Source organism: Hemiscyllium ocellatum, chromosome 26 (assembly GCF_020745735.1).
Source record: "Hemiscyllium ocellatum isolate sHemOce1 chromosome 26, sHemOce1.pat.X.cur, whole genome shotgun sequence".
NCBI classification, from domain to species: Eukaryota; Metazoa; Chordata; class Chondrichthyes; order Orectolobiformes; family Hemiscylliidae; genus Hemiscyllium; species Hemiscyllium ocellatum.
Genome location: NC_083426.1, coordinates 28,970,642 through 28,984,596, shown reverse-complemented (window position 1 = coordinate 28,984,596; position 13,955 = coordinate 28,970,642). Strand labels below are relative to the sequence as shown.

The 13,955-nt window shown below is 36.1% G+C and overlaps 1 protein-coding gene across 3 annotated transcripts in view; it reads left to right on the top strand.

Annotated features, from left to right (window-relative positions):
* Nucleotides 1–13,562, top strand: part of LOC132828395 (mitogen-activated protein kinase 14) — an 84,893-nt gene extending 71,331 nt beyond the window's left edge. For 2 of the 3 annotated variants that reach the window (XM_060845466.1, XM_060845465.1), the window contains 4 exons: nucleotides 2,417–2,496; nucleotides 6,014–6,092; nucleotides 7,487–7,660; nucleotides 12,683–13,562. In XM_060845466.1, the coding sequence (XP_060701449.1) occupies nucleotides 2,417–2,496; nucleotides 6,014–6,092; nucleotides 7,487–7,660; nucleotides 12,683–12,756 (407 nt within the window). In that variant the 3' untranslated portion in view covers nucleotides 12,757–13,562. Of the gene's footprint in view, nucleotides 1–2,416; nucleotides 2,497–3,089; nucleotides 3,170–6,013; nucleotides 6,093–7,486; nucleotides 7,661–12,682 lie in introns of all 3 variants that reach the window. The other variant, XM_060845464.1, reaches the window with a different exon arrangement.
* The last annotated feature ends 393 nt before the right edge of the window (nucleotides 13,563–13,955 follow it).

Here is a 13,955-nt window from a genome sequence, read left to right as displayed (position 1 = left end):
GAGCAAAGATCCAAACAACACTGAGCTGTTCAAATTAGCAATTTGGAATTTCAAACCTTGAGGACAGTTCAATCTGCACATACCAAGGGCAACAAGCTCATCTTTGAGGTGGTGATTAGTTGTAATGTTTGGTTTGCCTATTATTAGAAACAAAAAAAAGAATAGGCCGTGCAGCCCTTCAAGCCCACTATCATTCAATATGATCATGGCTGATCATCCATCTCAGTGCCCTGTTCCACTTTCATCCATACGCAAAATCTCCTTAAAAACATTCAATGTTTTGACCTCATAATAAGGCCAATTAATTTAATCCAGAAAATATTGCCATAAATTAAATTTCTAGGAATACTAGTTGTGTTTAAAGAAAGATCAGACTGCTTTTGATAGCATTTATGATTGAAAAGCATGTTAAACTTTCTGAATCTGAAAGCATGAATGTTTAAGACACTGGGACTACCATTGGTGATAGAATTAATCACTGGGTGTGAGTACTCTTTTTTTTTAAAAGGGCTTTTGTTGATAGTTTACTAATACTCAACTGGTGCTGAATCTAGCCTTTAGCTTTGCATAAGTTAGGATTTTTAAAACATGTTAGCATTTGTGATCTATGAAACAGTGGCATGCTTTTCATGCACTCACCACTGAACCACAAGGTTCTAACTTAAAGCCTTACTCCAGGGCTTGAGCATATAAAACCGAAGACCATCCGTCGAATGCAGTACCAAAGAAATATTGCTCCATCATAGGTGCTACATTTTGGATGAGTTATTGATCTGTGGTCCCATCTACCTATTCAGGTGGACGTAAAAAGATTGCATAGCATTATTTCAAGTAAGGATAGGCAAATTATCTCTGGTGTTCTGGGTAATATCAAGTTTTCAATCAATGCCATTAAAAGAATTATCTTGTTGGTATCACTTTTGTTAACCACATTTATAATTTAAAAATAAGTTGACAGCATGTGGATGTTAGTCTGCAGTTGAAGCAGACGAAATAATGATGCAACTATTTAAATTTCCTTTTAGATCACTAGAATGGGATTTAAAATTACTATGTACCTTGCATGCTTGATTTTAAAATATGAATCTTTTGAAAGGTAATGGAGAATTTTGTGACTCATCTTTACTTTTCACTACCCCTTTTTATGTTTGGTGAAAATTTGGATTGAAGTTTTAATAAATTAGTCAACTTTACAGTTTGCTTCACAAGTATGCTCTTCCAACTTATGCTAGAGTACATTTAGAGGAAATGATTGACTTCATATATCCATAAAACATGTACTGTTTTCAGGAATTCTGGAATTTATCATCTATAGATCATTATATTGACATTTGATTGAATGCTTAAATGTCATTATGTACTCTATTGAAGTACATCTAGAATCAATAGACGGCACTGGGAAATGTGAAATTGCAAAGCTTTGTTGTTTCTTTCAGAAATTTATTTCATTTGGAGAATGGAGATGGAGTAAAATTTATTTTAAATCCTGTATGGTCTCATTTCACACTGCTGAATTTCAAGTGCCATCAGTCTTCACTATGCTACTAGAAATGGATATCATAAATGGAAATATGAATGGTTGGCTTTAACACGTAACTGCCATTATGGCCACCGTAAATGCAAAAGTGGAAAAGTCCCCAAGAAATAGGTGTTGGAAATGGAAAAAAGGAGAATAATAAATAATGGAGTAAAATGTGTGTCTGAATAGGGTACTTTTATTTTGGCATTGGTTTAGAGTTGTATCGGTAATATGACCGCTTCCTTCATCTTGCGAATATGACCACAGGTTGGTTTCTTTGCCATTTCGAATAAAGTTATAAAAATGTATTTTAAAAGTAACAAGATGTTACAACAAAACATCTACAAATAATTTAAAGCAACGAAATAATCCTAATTTATACTTATGCTTTTCTTTGTTTCCCACTCATTCGTTGAGTCTACCTTCAGCACTTGTTCTGAAGCAAACTCCGTATTTAAATTGCACAGATTTACATAAAATCAAGTCTGAGGTTTTGAGAGAGTTTACTGTCCATTTTAACACATTTTGAAATGTAACAGTCTTAATACTGCTGATTGACATGAGCTGAAAAGTACACGTTCAGTCTACAATAGCTTAAATTAACTTGTATTTTGAATTTTTCAATGAAGTAGTCATTTAAAAGCATAAGAATATCCATTACTTAGAGTTGAATTGTATTGCTGAGTAAAACCTATTATCTTACTGTTCCAAAAATAATTGGTACAATTTGCGAAGCCATAATCCTCTGTTTTTGGAAATTAACAGAAGTAATTCATCACTTATGATCTGCACATTGGCTTATGATTCCTCTATTCCATTATCGTTACAACTCTAAAATGCATTGGCCGTTTATGTTATAACCTGTCCCCTATGTTTTCCTTTATGTTACAATGTTAGATATTGATCAGTTGAAGCTAATAATGCAGCTCGTCGGAACACCAGGGCCAGAACTTTTGATGAAAATATCATCTGATTCTGTGAGTTAATGTATTGCGTGTACTTCCACTGATAGTTATTGACCGCTCCTAGTAAATCACTTTTGCAACACTGCCAGTTAAAGCACCAAAGCACAGATGTACCAACATTGATTGGCATGGTTTGGCTTCTACTAGAAATGTTTTCCACTTGCTGCACTGATTTTAGTTTTTACAGAATTAAGACTGCAGGTGATATTTTACATTAATCCATTACAATAAGTTTTAAAATATTAAAAGTACCTTGGTGTCTTATGAATTAAGCTTTCAAAGTAAAGTTTGAAAATATAAAACATTGAAAATTGGTAATTTGCTTAGATTTTAAAGTGCTCCATATGAAAATGTAGTAACATCCATTTAGTACTAACAGATATAATCCCATAGCATGCTGGGTTGTTGCTCATGGCCCTTCCCTGCCTCTGCATGTTTGTGTGTCTTTTTTGTTTTCTACTGCATCCTGCTGTCTTTTTCTAATGTATCAGCCTCCAACACAAATTTCATTTGAATGGTTACTAAATTTGTTGAAAACTCAGCTTTTCAAATTTTTGGCATACTCTTTTGAAAAATGGATAAACGCCTTGACCTGGGCGTTTAAGATATTAACCAGCTTCAGCAGATCATGAGATTGACAGGAACCCCTCCTCCTGCCTTAATTAACAGGATGCCCAGCCATGAGGTGAGACAGACAGGCTGCTAAAAGCTCTTCATAGGGAGGATTTGTGTTGCTATTCATATTTGCTGTATTTGATTAATAGACCATTTGGGTTAGCGTCAACTTTTCAGTAAACGTGGGTCCTAGCTATTGTTTTAGATAAATTGTATTTTGTTTTCTTGTTAATTTGTGTGCAGAATAAGATTTCAATATAGCAACTTGACATGAGAAACATATCCATATGGTGTTTCTAATGTTTGTATAATGTTTTACCTTTGACATTTCTAAATGTACCACATAAAAAGCCCATTGCTAAATGAGGACTCGTTTACAAAAAATGAATCCTCTTTGGATTAAAACTGCAGGCAATAATTTGGTTCAAATTCCCAAGTTTAATTTTTGCAATCATGGAACATGAATAATTAAGAGCTTTTTTTGGTATAACCTTTTGGAGTGTAGGAGTTCATCTCTCTCTCCACTTTTTTTCAACCAAAGAGCCTACCCTTAAGAAAATGGGAAGTCTCTTGCATATTTTCTTGCACACGAAAGATTTCTGAAATTTGAGAGGTGTAAAACTTCTAAAATTGTATTCACTTCACTGAAACGGTGAAGCAGTCTCCGCATTCGCAGGCATTCTATTCACTTGCTTATGAATACTTAAAGTATATAATCTTGCTGAACTGGAATCAGAAAGCAATTTTTTTTTGTTTTAACGTTGGAAATGAGAGGCTTTCCAAGAATTGACTTTTATAGAAGAATGATCACTATATTTAGATTTTATTTGAAAATCAAAATTATAATTTCGTTCCAATTTCTATATTTGTGAAATATTTCACGTTCCTTATTCCTTCGAATGTAGGAAGCTCTGTAATTGCTCTAATGGCTAACAACCACCTGTTATTCTAAAGTTTTGGATAGCATAATAAATGATCATGAAGTACCTGAGAAAAAAATACTCTTCTGTGATGTACCATGATATTAAATGGTTTATTTCTGTACTAGAACATTGGAGGTTAAAAGTCAACTTTACTCTTAAGTTCCCAGCTTGTTTGTTATCTCTGTTCCAGATCTGCAGAGGTGAGGACTAAATCATTTGATATCAAGGATTTGTTTACAAAGCATGTTGGGGTTCCTGGGTTTATGAATGGCAGTATATATTGCTCACTTTCTACCCCCCATTGTTCCTGCCCTGCATCTTTCCTTAGTGCTAAGGCAAAAGCTAAGATCTAAATGAAATATTAAAGGAGTTTCCAAACTTACTTTCTTCCAAAGGTAGTTGAAACTAGTCCATGATAGTATCTGGACCAACTAGTATCTATAAAGTCACTTCAGTATAGTGTGTTCTTTTAACCTAGTCAAGAATTAATCTAACCACAATTAGCTTTCTGTTCTGAAGCACAAAATCCTCCTAATTGTAGTTTCTAGTTAATTTGCAATCTAAAGTCCAACTTTGTTTTTGATTGTTCATTTGCATCCTATGCAGATCTCTGCACAAGTAACTTGCAACTATAAGCTTACTGAGTATATAATTTAAGATGTTTTAAAAATTTTAGGTACTTTCCAGCAGCTTATTTCCTTAGCCCAGTGCTGCCCCCCCCCCAAAAAAAACACACAGCTTATCTGCAGTCACTTCTGTTGAATCATTATTAGCTAATTTAATAATTTTTCAATGCTGTCTTTCCTTTTGAGCTTTGAATTGAAATTTTTTTTCTGCTGTATGCCAAAATATGGTCGATGATTAATTAGTTGCACTATATACAAAATCATGTTCATAGCTTTCTTGACTGACTTCAGTATCTCATTAAGTTTACATGTATTTAATTCTGAAGATGCTCATGTCCTTAACTTGACCTGATGTCTGCTGACGAAGGCATCAGTTATTGGAGAGAGATTTTATAAAATCTATGTTTAATATTACTGTTCCACTAGCCGATTGATTTGATTTGATTTTTTTTTGTTATAAAGAATTTCTATTTTCGGAATTTATTGGGAAATTGGAATCTGTTCAGCAAAATTAGTGTTCTGAATTAAGTGGTGAAATTTTTTGGTCAAACATTGGGTGTAAGAACTTCAAATATTCTCAAATATCTTGATTCTACAAATAATTTCATGACAATATTTGTTAAACTTTTTTAGGTTCTGTAAAGTGATCTGAATGAAGCATTGCAGCAAATTGGATCTAATCAGAATTTATTGTTTTAATGAAATTGTGACACCCCCTCAGTGGGAGGTCAAATTGGGTGAGGAATAAAGAGATACTTGTGAAAATGGAGGTGACTGGTCAGCTGTGGGTATGGATTGGAGACCTGAGAGCTGTGAGAATGGGAGCCAACTAGAGTAGAAGTGCAGCTGTTGTAAGTTGGTTGGAGACAGGTGATCATTGCTGCCCATTTGTAATCCCCAATTTGGGAAGCACTTGGTGTTTAACCTTCTCTGTGACCAGTTGAGAAGTGTTGTGTTTGCTTTTTTAAGATTGCATTGTGGCATGCCTAATTGTATTTTCTTTAAAAACCTACTAATGTTTTGAATTGATTTTACTTAAACATTTAGCTTGTGGTATCACTTTTCAAGTGGACTTGAAATATTATCTGTCTCACATTCAGAACAAGAACAATACTGATTGGACTCTCACCAGGATATTTCTAAACTTAAATAGATTTTGATAGGTGAATGTGAAATAAGTAAAATAAGTTTCCTAAAATATAAATACTGCGTTGTTGCACCGTGTATTTTGATTAGTATACTTCCAACCAACTAATGTTCAGTATACCTCCATAAAATTCCAAGGAAAAGTGATACAACAGCTTGGATTGAGGACAAATTACTTTTGAAAAGACAAAAAATAATCAATGTAAACTATTTCTGCAGGCTAGAAACTATATACAATCCTTACAGCACATGCCAAAGCAGAGCTTTGAAGATGTATTCATTGGAGCTAATCCTCAAGGTAATGGCATTTCTAAATGTGCATTTATCTTGTCAGATAAACTTAGTTTTCCAATCCTGATTTGAATGTAAAACAATTTGTTTCAGTCATCTTTGCCATATTGGAACTGGAAGAGAGGTATAAATGATTTGAGTAGCTTTTCTAATATTAATATTTTCTTTTTGTAACCAAGTAGTCAATGAAAACATTGATATTCTAATTCCTTGTTAGGAATTGAAGACATTGGTTTCCCTCCAGTGGATCTATAGTGTACATTCTGTTCCATGCTTTTAACAGGCAGCTAATTAAAATGAAAAGTGAAGCCAACTTGCACAGTAGGAATCAATTGCCAAAGAGTCACATTCTTAATGTTGGTTATTTTGGGCAGGCAACTCCCCTTTTTCTACTCTCATAATCTTGTAAGATTTGGTTTAAAGTCATAAATTACCAAAAAAAATTTAGATGTTAAAGCATTTTATTATCAGTGTAGGATAATATTTAAATAGGCAGAAAAGGTGCATAACCCATAAGGTGTGAACAGTTTATTGGTCTCAGCCAAACAAATGAGAGAAATTTATCTCTGTCACTGACTATTACTGTTTTCTATCCTGTGTTCTGGAGCTAGATGAAATGTTAAGTGAATGCAAGCATGGATTCACTTTAGAAAAATGTTTTGCTATTTAAAGTGCTTTTCCACTGCTCTGAAGCTCATCTGTATCTGTACTTGTAGATATCGTGTCAGTGACTTTAGTTGTTTATTAGCATGCAACAGATATTTGATGTAATTCTTCTGATTTTGTGTCTCCATGAAGTTATCTTGTTCCTTTATTGCTTGGTAGGGCATCCTGTTCAACCTTAGGTCTCTTGATTAAGGACTGGGTCATGAAGATCCAACCTTAACAGGTTCAGAAATGTCTTTACTTAGAACTACGTTAGAGTCATGTCCTTGGCAGAAATGACAGGCTGTACTGTATTTATCATTCAAGTAGATTGCTAAGAAATTTTTTTAAAAGGAGAGAGATTTGTTTCTTTAATCAGACATTACTTGAGATTGAGGTTTTTAAGCTATTTTTATAACACTATTGTTTTTCCTTATAGCAAATTATTTCTTCCAAACTTGCATTGAGATACTGAGGTACTGATGTCATTCTTTCAAAATTCCTTCAAAATTAGGATGCAATTGATCCAAGCATTGAAGGCTAGGGTTGCTAGTTTTTTTTTTACGTGTGATGTTTGTTTGTTTGTTTCTTTCTTGCAGTTGCTTTTTGAAGCATTCTGCTTGCTTTTATTGACATTAAAAACTCAACTGGTGTAACAGTGTCAAACTTTGAATTGAATAGAAAAGTGCTAGCTTGTAATATTACACAAAATTAATCAATTTTGTATTATCCATTTTTATTCCTTCTACTGTGTAGCTGTTGACCTTTTGGAGAAAATGCTTGTGCTGGACACAGATAAGAGGATCACAGCAGCAGAAGCATTGGCTCATTCGTATTTCTCTCAGTATCATGACCCAGATGATGAACCTGAAGCAGACCCTTATGATCAGTCATTTGAAAGCAGAGATCTTGAAATAGAAGAATGGAAAAGTAAGTGAAACTATTCTTTAAATTGATATTTGTAGGAATGCTGTGCTTAGAGTTCATAAACTTTTACCTTCTCACAATTCCTTTTCCTATAGTCATTGCTCATCAGGCTGACGTAGCAATTATTCACTGCTCAAATAGCCATGTAATAGTGATATAAAACATCCATGATTTTGGAAGATTACTGAACAACTTTAGTTGACTGCACTGTACTTCTGAAACAGCCTTGTTATCCATGAACCTTGTACATTTGTGAAATGTACACTGCATATATTTTCACCTGGATCCATCGTAAAGATTATCAAACTGAGTGAAGACCATTACAAATTTTGGTGGAAGAATAGGTTCTGTTCACCTATTTAAGAAATGTAATTAATGTTTCTGTCCGGGACTCTTGCTCAGCTTGTCACACATGCATTGTGATGCTCTGCAGGGTAACACAGCGGTCAGAAAAGTACCAGTAGAGTTTTACTCTTACTGCATTAAAAGCTTTAAAATCAATTTCTTAGCCCATCCTCATGATAAACCTGTGTGCTATAAAATTTGAAGCAAAATCCTAGGTCTACACTTCCCATGATTTTGGACCTGTACTTGTTCTGCATAAACTGTGGGTACAGGTGTGTGTGTATATATAATCCTTTATCCAAAATCCTTGGTGCCAGTTGTTTATCAGATTCCAGAATAAATGACACTTTCACAGTGAAATTAAAAAAAAACTTACTGGCCTTGACACTCGTGTAGTTCCAAGTACAGACCCACGTGTGACTAGTACGGTGCTGAGACAATTGATGCCTGTCAGTGCTAGGCCAAGCAGTGACCCCCATCATTCAGATGTGACGTTGAGTGGGTGTGGTGTTCATTCACCTTTTGCACACCAACAGCCTTGTGCAGAAAAATAACTTCATGATTAAAAGCTTTGGATTTTGGAATTTCTGATTAAAGGATTGTGTACCTGTAATAGTATACATTCAGATAAACCATCAAAAGACTGTTGAGGCAAGTGTTGTAAACTATTGTCCATCCTGCTTAGTCTGTTTTTGTCAAGTAATTTATTCAATTAATTTCTTTGCCACATCTATTACAAGGACTTGAAGCTTTACAGCATTTTCCCTTGCTGGACAAATAATAGTCAATGGTTTTGCTTAGTTGAGATTGAGTTTACTGGTTAAGACCAATAAAGTGTCTAAATACATATTAGCATCACTAATCCTTGGTTCCAATAACTGCCCTAAGAGATCCCAGTTTGGACAAGTAGGATGCCCTCTTGTGGAAAATGTACGAACATTTATTTGCAAACAGAAACACTACAGACCAGGTTAGAGTTGGAATGTTTCATATATGGTGTTGAATTTCTAAAATTGGCAAACATACAACAAGCCAAACACACATTTGCAATTTTCTTTATGGTTAGTAAACCTTCGAAGATGAACAATATTTTATAATATTAAAATATAAAATTTGCAGACTTGATTTACAGTTTGTCATCTTTCTGCATTTGAGTGTAGTGTATTTTGATAAGTTTTTAGCGCACACAAATTTGAAATCTGCAACCAAGCACAAGGTGTGCAAGTGTGGCATATTACCTGGAAGAAAATATCTTCCAATATAATACTAAGTTGATTGGTCAATATGATCTAAAATTCTACAGGAATGGAGAGATGGGGATTACATTTTGGTGAGCTTCTGGTCCAGACCTGATGAGTTGTAAATTTAGGTGAATGTTGAACTGTGAATTTAGAGCCCATAATGTGTCTTGTTTGTAATTTCAAATTACTTACAATTTACTTTAGGTTAATTAATTTCCAAAAAAAAATGCCATGTGCATTTTCCAATTTTTTGCTAGTTTTTTGATGGTTGTAGTCAAATGGATATTAGTCTATCTCAGAATCACAAAGTCTTTAAATAAAGACTATTATTGTATAACCAATAACTGGATCTGTTTGTTTCTAAAAACAAATGTGAAGATCAGCTGCAGAGCTACAAATGAGTGTCTTGGTTCCAGATGAACAAAAATGAAACTTATGGGGTGGGATCTTACTAGGCTCTGAACAGTGTAGGCTACGGTGAGATGTTTATCACCATTTCACTGATTCTTCTCTTTTCCCCATGCCACCCACCAAAGCTTGCTACAGGAGATCCATAATGGCATAGCAGGGCAAGATCCTCTAGCCCCAGACACCCTTTTCACTATTGGCATTCCACTTTCAGGGAGACAACACCACCATCCTACCATCCTTTGAATGCACTGGCATTGCTCTTGCATTGGCATTCACTAGACAGGCTTTCTGTTTATACCGTAGATCGGTATATACAAAAATAGTGGAAACACTTTTTAAAAAATCAGTTTTTTGAGAATGAGTTGTGAATGTAATATTTATGAAGGTGGCTTTTCTGCCATGCATGATTCTAGGTCAATGTTTTATTACCACAAATGATTTAGAAAATCGGTGAGAATTCTTTCAGTCTTTAGAGTTTTTAAATTCATTTTTTATGTGGGATGTAGGTGTTGCCAGCTAGGCAGCATTTATTGCCTGTCCTTTAGTTGCCCTTGAAGATGGTGGTGAGCTGCTGTCTTGACCCTGCTGCAATCCACTTGCTGTGGGTTGACCCACCATGTCGTTGGGTAGGAATTCTAGGATATTTACCCAGCGATGGTGACGGAAGTGATATTTCCAAATCAGGATGTTGAGCAGCTAGGAAGGGAATTTTGAAAGTGATGGTGTTCCCATGTTTCTGCTGCCCTAGTCCTTCTCTAAGGAACTGGTCGTGTGTTTGGAAGGTGCTTAAGGATCTTTGGTGAATTTCTGCAGTGCATCTTGTACATAGTAACAACAGTATGTACAGTGTGTTGATGGAGGGAGTGGATAGTTGTAGATGCGTGTTGCTTTGTCCTGGATGTTTCCAAACTGAGTGTCCCTGGAGCCATGCTCATCCAGGCAAGTAGGAAGTATTCCATCACACTCCTGATTGTACTTTGTAGATGATGGACGGGCTTTAGGGAACCAGGAGGTGAGTTACTTGCTGCAGTATTCCTAGCCTCTGACCTGTTTTTTGTAGTTACTGTTAGTGGCAAATCCAGTTGAGTCTGCTCAGTGGTAACCTTCAGGATGTTGATAGTGGGAGATTCTGTGATGGTAACACCATTGCATGTCAAGGGCCAGTGTTTAGATTTGTCTCTTATTGGTTGAATGCAGCCTTGAGGTCAAGGGCTGTCACACTCAGCTCAACTCTGGAATTCAGCTCTTTTGTCCATTTTTGAACCAAGGCTATAATGAGGTCAGGAGCCGAGTGGTCCTGGCAGAATCCAAACTGATTGTCACTGTGAAGGTTATCGCTGAACAGGTGCTACTTGATAGCATTGTCAATGAGTCCTTCCATCACTTTACTGATGATCAAGAATAGACTGGGTGGTAATTGGCTGGGATGAATTTGTCCTGCTTTTTATATACAGGACATATCTGAGCAATTTTCTACATGTTCAGGTAGATGACAGTGTTGTAACTGAACTGGAAGAGCTTAGTCATGGGAACAGCAAGTTGTGGAGCACAAGTCCTCCAGTGTTATTGTCAGAATGTTGTCAAGGCCTACAGCCTTTGCAGTATCCAATGTCTTCAACCATTTCTTGAATTTGGCTAAAGAGTGGTATCTGTAAAGCTGGGGACCACTGGCATAGGTAGAGATGCATCATCCACATGGCACTTCAGCCTTTTGCACTGACATGGGGATTTTTGTGGAGCTTCCTCCTCCAATGAGTTCTTTAATTGCGCACCACCATTCATGACTACATGTGGCAGACCTGCAGAGTGTAGATCTGAACTGTTGGTTGTGGGATCACTTAGCTCTATTGATCACTTGATGTTTAGCATGCAAGTAGTCCAGTTTGGTATCTTCAAGTTGACACCTCAATTTCTGGTATGCCTGGTGATGCTTCTGGCATGCCCTCCTCCACTCCGTGGAACCAGGGTTGATCCCCTGGCTTGATGTAATGGTTGAGTGGGGAAATGCTTGGCCATAAGGTTGCAGATTGTGCTGGAGTACAATTCTGCTAATGTTGATAACCCAGAATGCCTCATGGATGCCCAATCTTGTGATTCTAGATCTGTTCGAAGTCTGTCCCATTTAGCATATGATTAGTCCCACACAACAAGTTGGAGGTTATTCTCGATGTGAAGGTGGGACTTTGTCTCCACAAGGACTGTGTGGTGGTCAACTCTTCCTGGCACTGTCATTGACAGAGGTATCTACAGCTGGCAGATTGGTAAGGATAAGATCAAGTATGTTTTTTTTCCCTCTTGTTGGTTCCCTCACCACCTGCTGTAGATCCAGTGTAACAGCAGTGGCCTTAGGACCTGACCATGATGATAAGGAGTACTAGTGCTGAGCCACTCTTGATGCTGAACATTGAGACCTTCCCCACTGCCACCTGTACATTCTGTGCCCTTGCCATCTTCAGCCGTTCCTCCAAAAGTTGTTCAACATGGAGTACAGATTCATCAGCCAAGGGAGGATGGTACATAGGAGTCATTAGGGGGTTCCTTTCCCATGTTTCACTTGAAGCCATGAGACTTCATGGGGTCTTGAATCCTGCCAGGGAAATTCCCTGACTATATGTCTCTGTGCTGCCATGTCTGTTGAATCTGTCCAGTCAGTGGGGCAGGACATATCCAGGAATGATGATGATGGTGTCTGTTAGGTATGATTCCATGAATATCATTGTCAGGCTGTTGCTTAACTAGTCTGAGACTGCTGTGCCAATTTTGGCAATAGCCTCTAGATATTAGTGAGGAGGACTTTGCAAGGATGGTAGATCTGTTTATGAATATGTATGAATTGACATTTGTAGAATGTAGTTTGACACAAATTTTGTCTTGTGTCCTTTTGAGTTTGTTTGGAAATCAAAATTGAATATCTACAATAAGCGTTAAATATTATTTGAATCTTGTGTATAATGTGGTTAACTTTTTCATTCAATGTTTTTATCCAAACTTTAAAATATATGTTAAGATGTTATTCTTCCATCTTCAGGGTTAACCTATGAAGAAGTACTGAGCTTTGTGCCACCTGAGTTACAAGTAGAGTGTATGGACTTGGCACCATGAAAACTTCACTTCAGTCCTACGATCCTTTTATATTGCATCACTGTGAGGACTTAACCAGTTCGACTGATTTGTTCTTTCCAATATTATCAAGTGCCTATCATGGTCTTGATGACGGATTGTTTGTGGGTGAGGGCAAAATAGAACTTTTATAACAATTCTTCTACAGCCTGCATGTTTTGCTAAATCCTGGGCAATTGCCAGCTTTTTGTATATTACTGTTGTCGTCCACTGTGAACTTGGTTTGTTTGCTAACTATATTCCTTGCAAGCACTTGTATTGGAACTGGTAAACTTTTTGTGTATTTGTATGCCTTATTTTCAAAATTGCATACTATTTTAAATGTTTAATTACATGTACGGAAACCACCCAAACCTAAAAGAAACCTCCATGCAGTAATTGTTACTTTTATAAAAAGTACAAATGGGATGTACATTAATTTATAGATATATTTGCTGTTTACAGCATAAAGGGGTGATTGTTTTATTGTGATTTCATTTTAAAAACCTACTTGACTGTTCAGCAATACTACTACAACTAAGAGTGGCATGTTTTCACTTTGTTAGAATGGGAATGTAATAACACAGATTCAAGATTTAGGTAAATTTACTTATTTGTATTAAAATGCTTCACTTTTTTGTGTAAAGTCAAGTAGAATTATGAAATATTTTCCATATATTAAAAAATACTTAAGTTGTTGGTTCTATCTGTAGAATTCTTTGTAATTGGACCGTGACTTGCCAGGTGTGACGTTGTAGTAAAACCATAAAACTACTCTGAAATAAATTCAAATGCTTTTTCAAAAATAAGTTCTGCCTGGAAAATTGTGTTGATATTTCCCGTATCAGGACAATCCAGCTTTGAAAAAACATTTAAATATTGGCCTAGATCTTGGGTTTAAAGAGAAACAAAGTGTTGGAGAAACTCCAGTCTGACAGCATCTGTGGACAGAGAAACAATTATGTTTTGAATTGAAAGTCTGTTCTCTGGTTTTCTCAAGAAGAGCTGTTAGACTCTACTAATTCTGTTTGTGTATTTACAGATGCAGCCAGACTTGCTGAGCTTCTCTAGCAGTCACTTTTTATTTCACATCTCCAGCTTCTGCAGTGATTTACTTCTGGGAATGCACAAATTCTGAAACATTTCTGATTTCATAGTGTTGTGGTCTGAGTTCAAATATGACGAATGGCTTTGCTGAATAT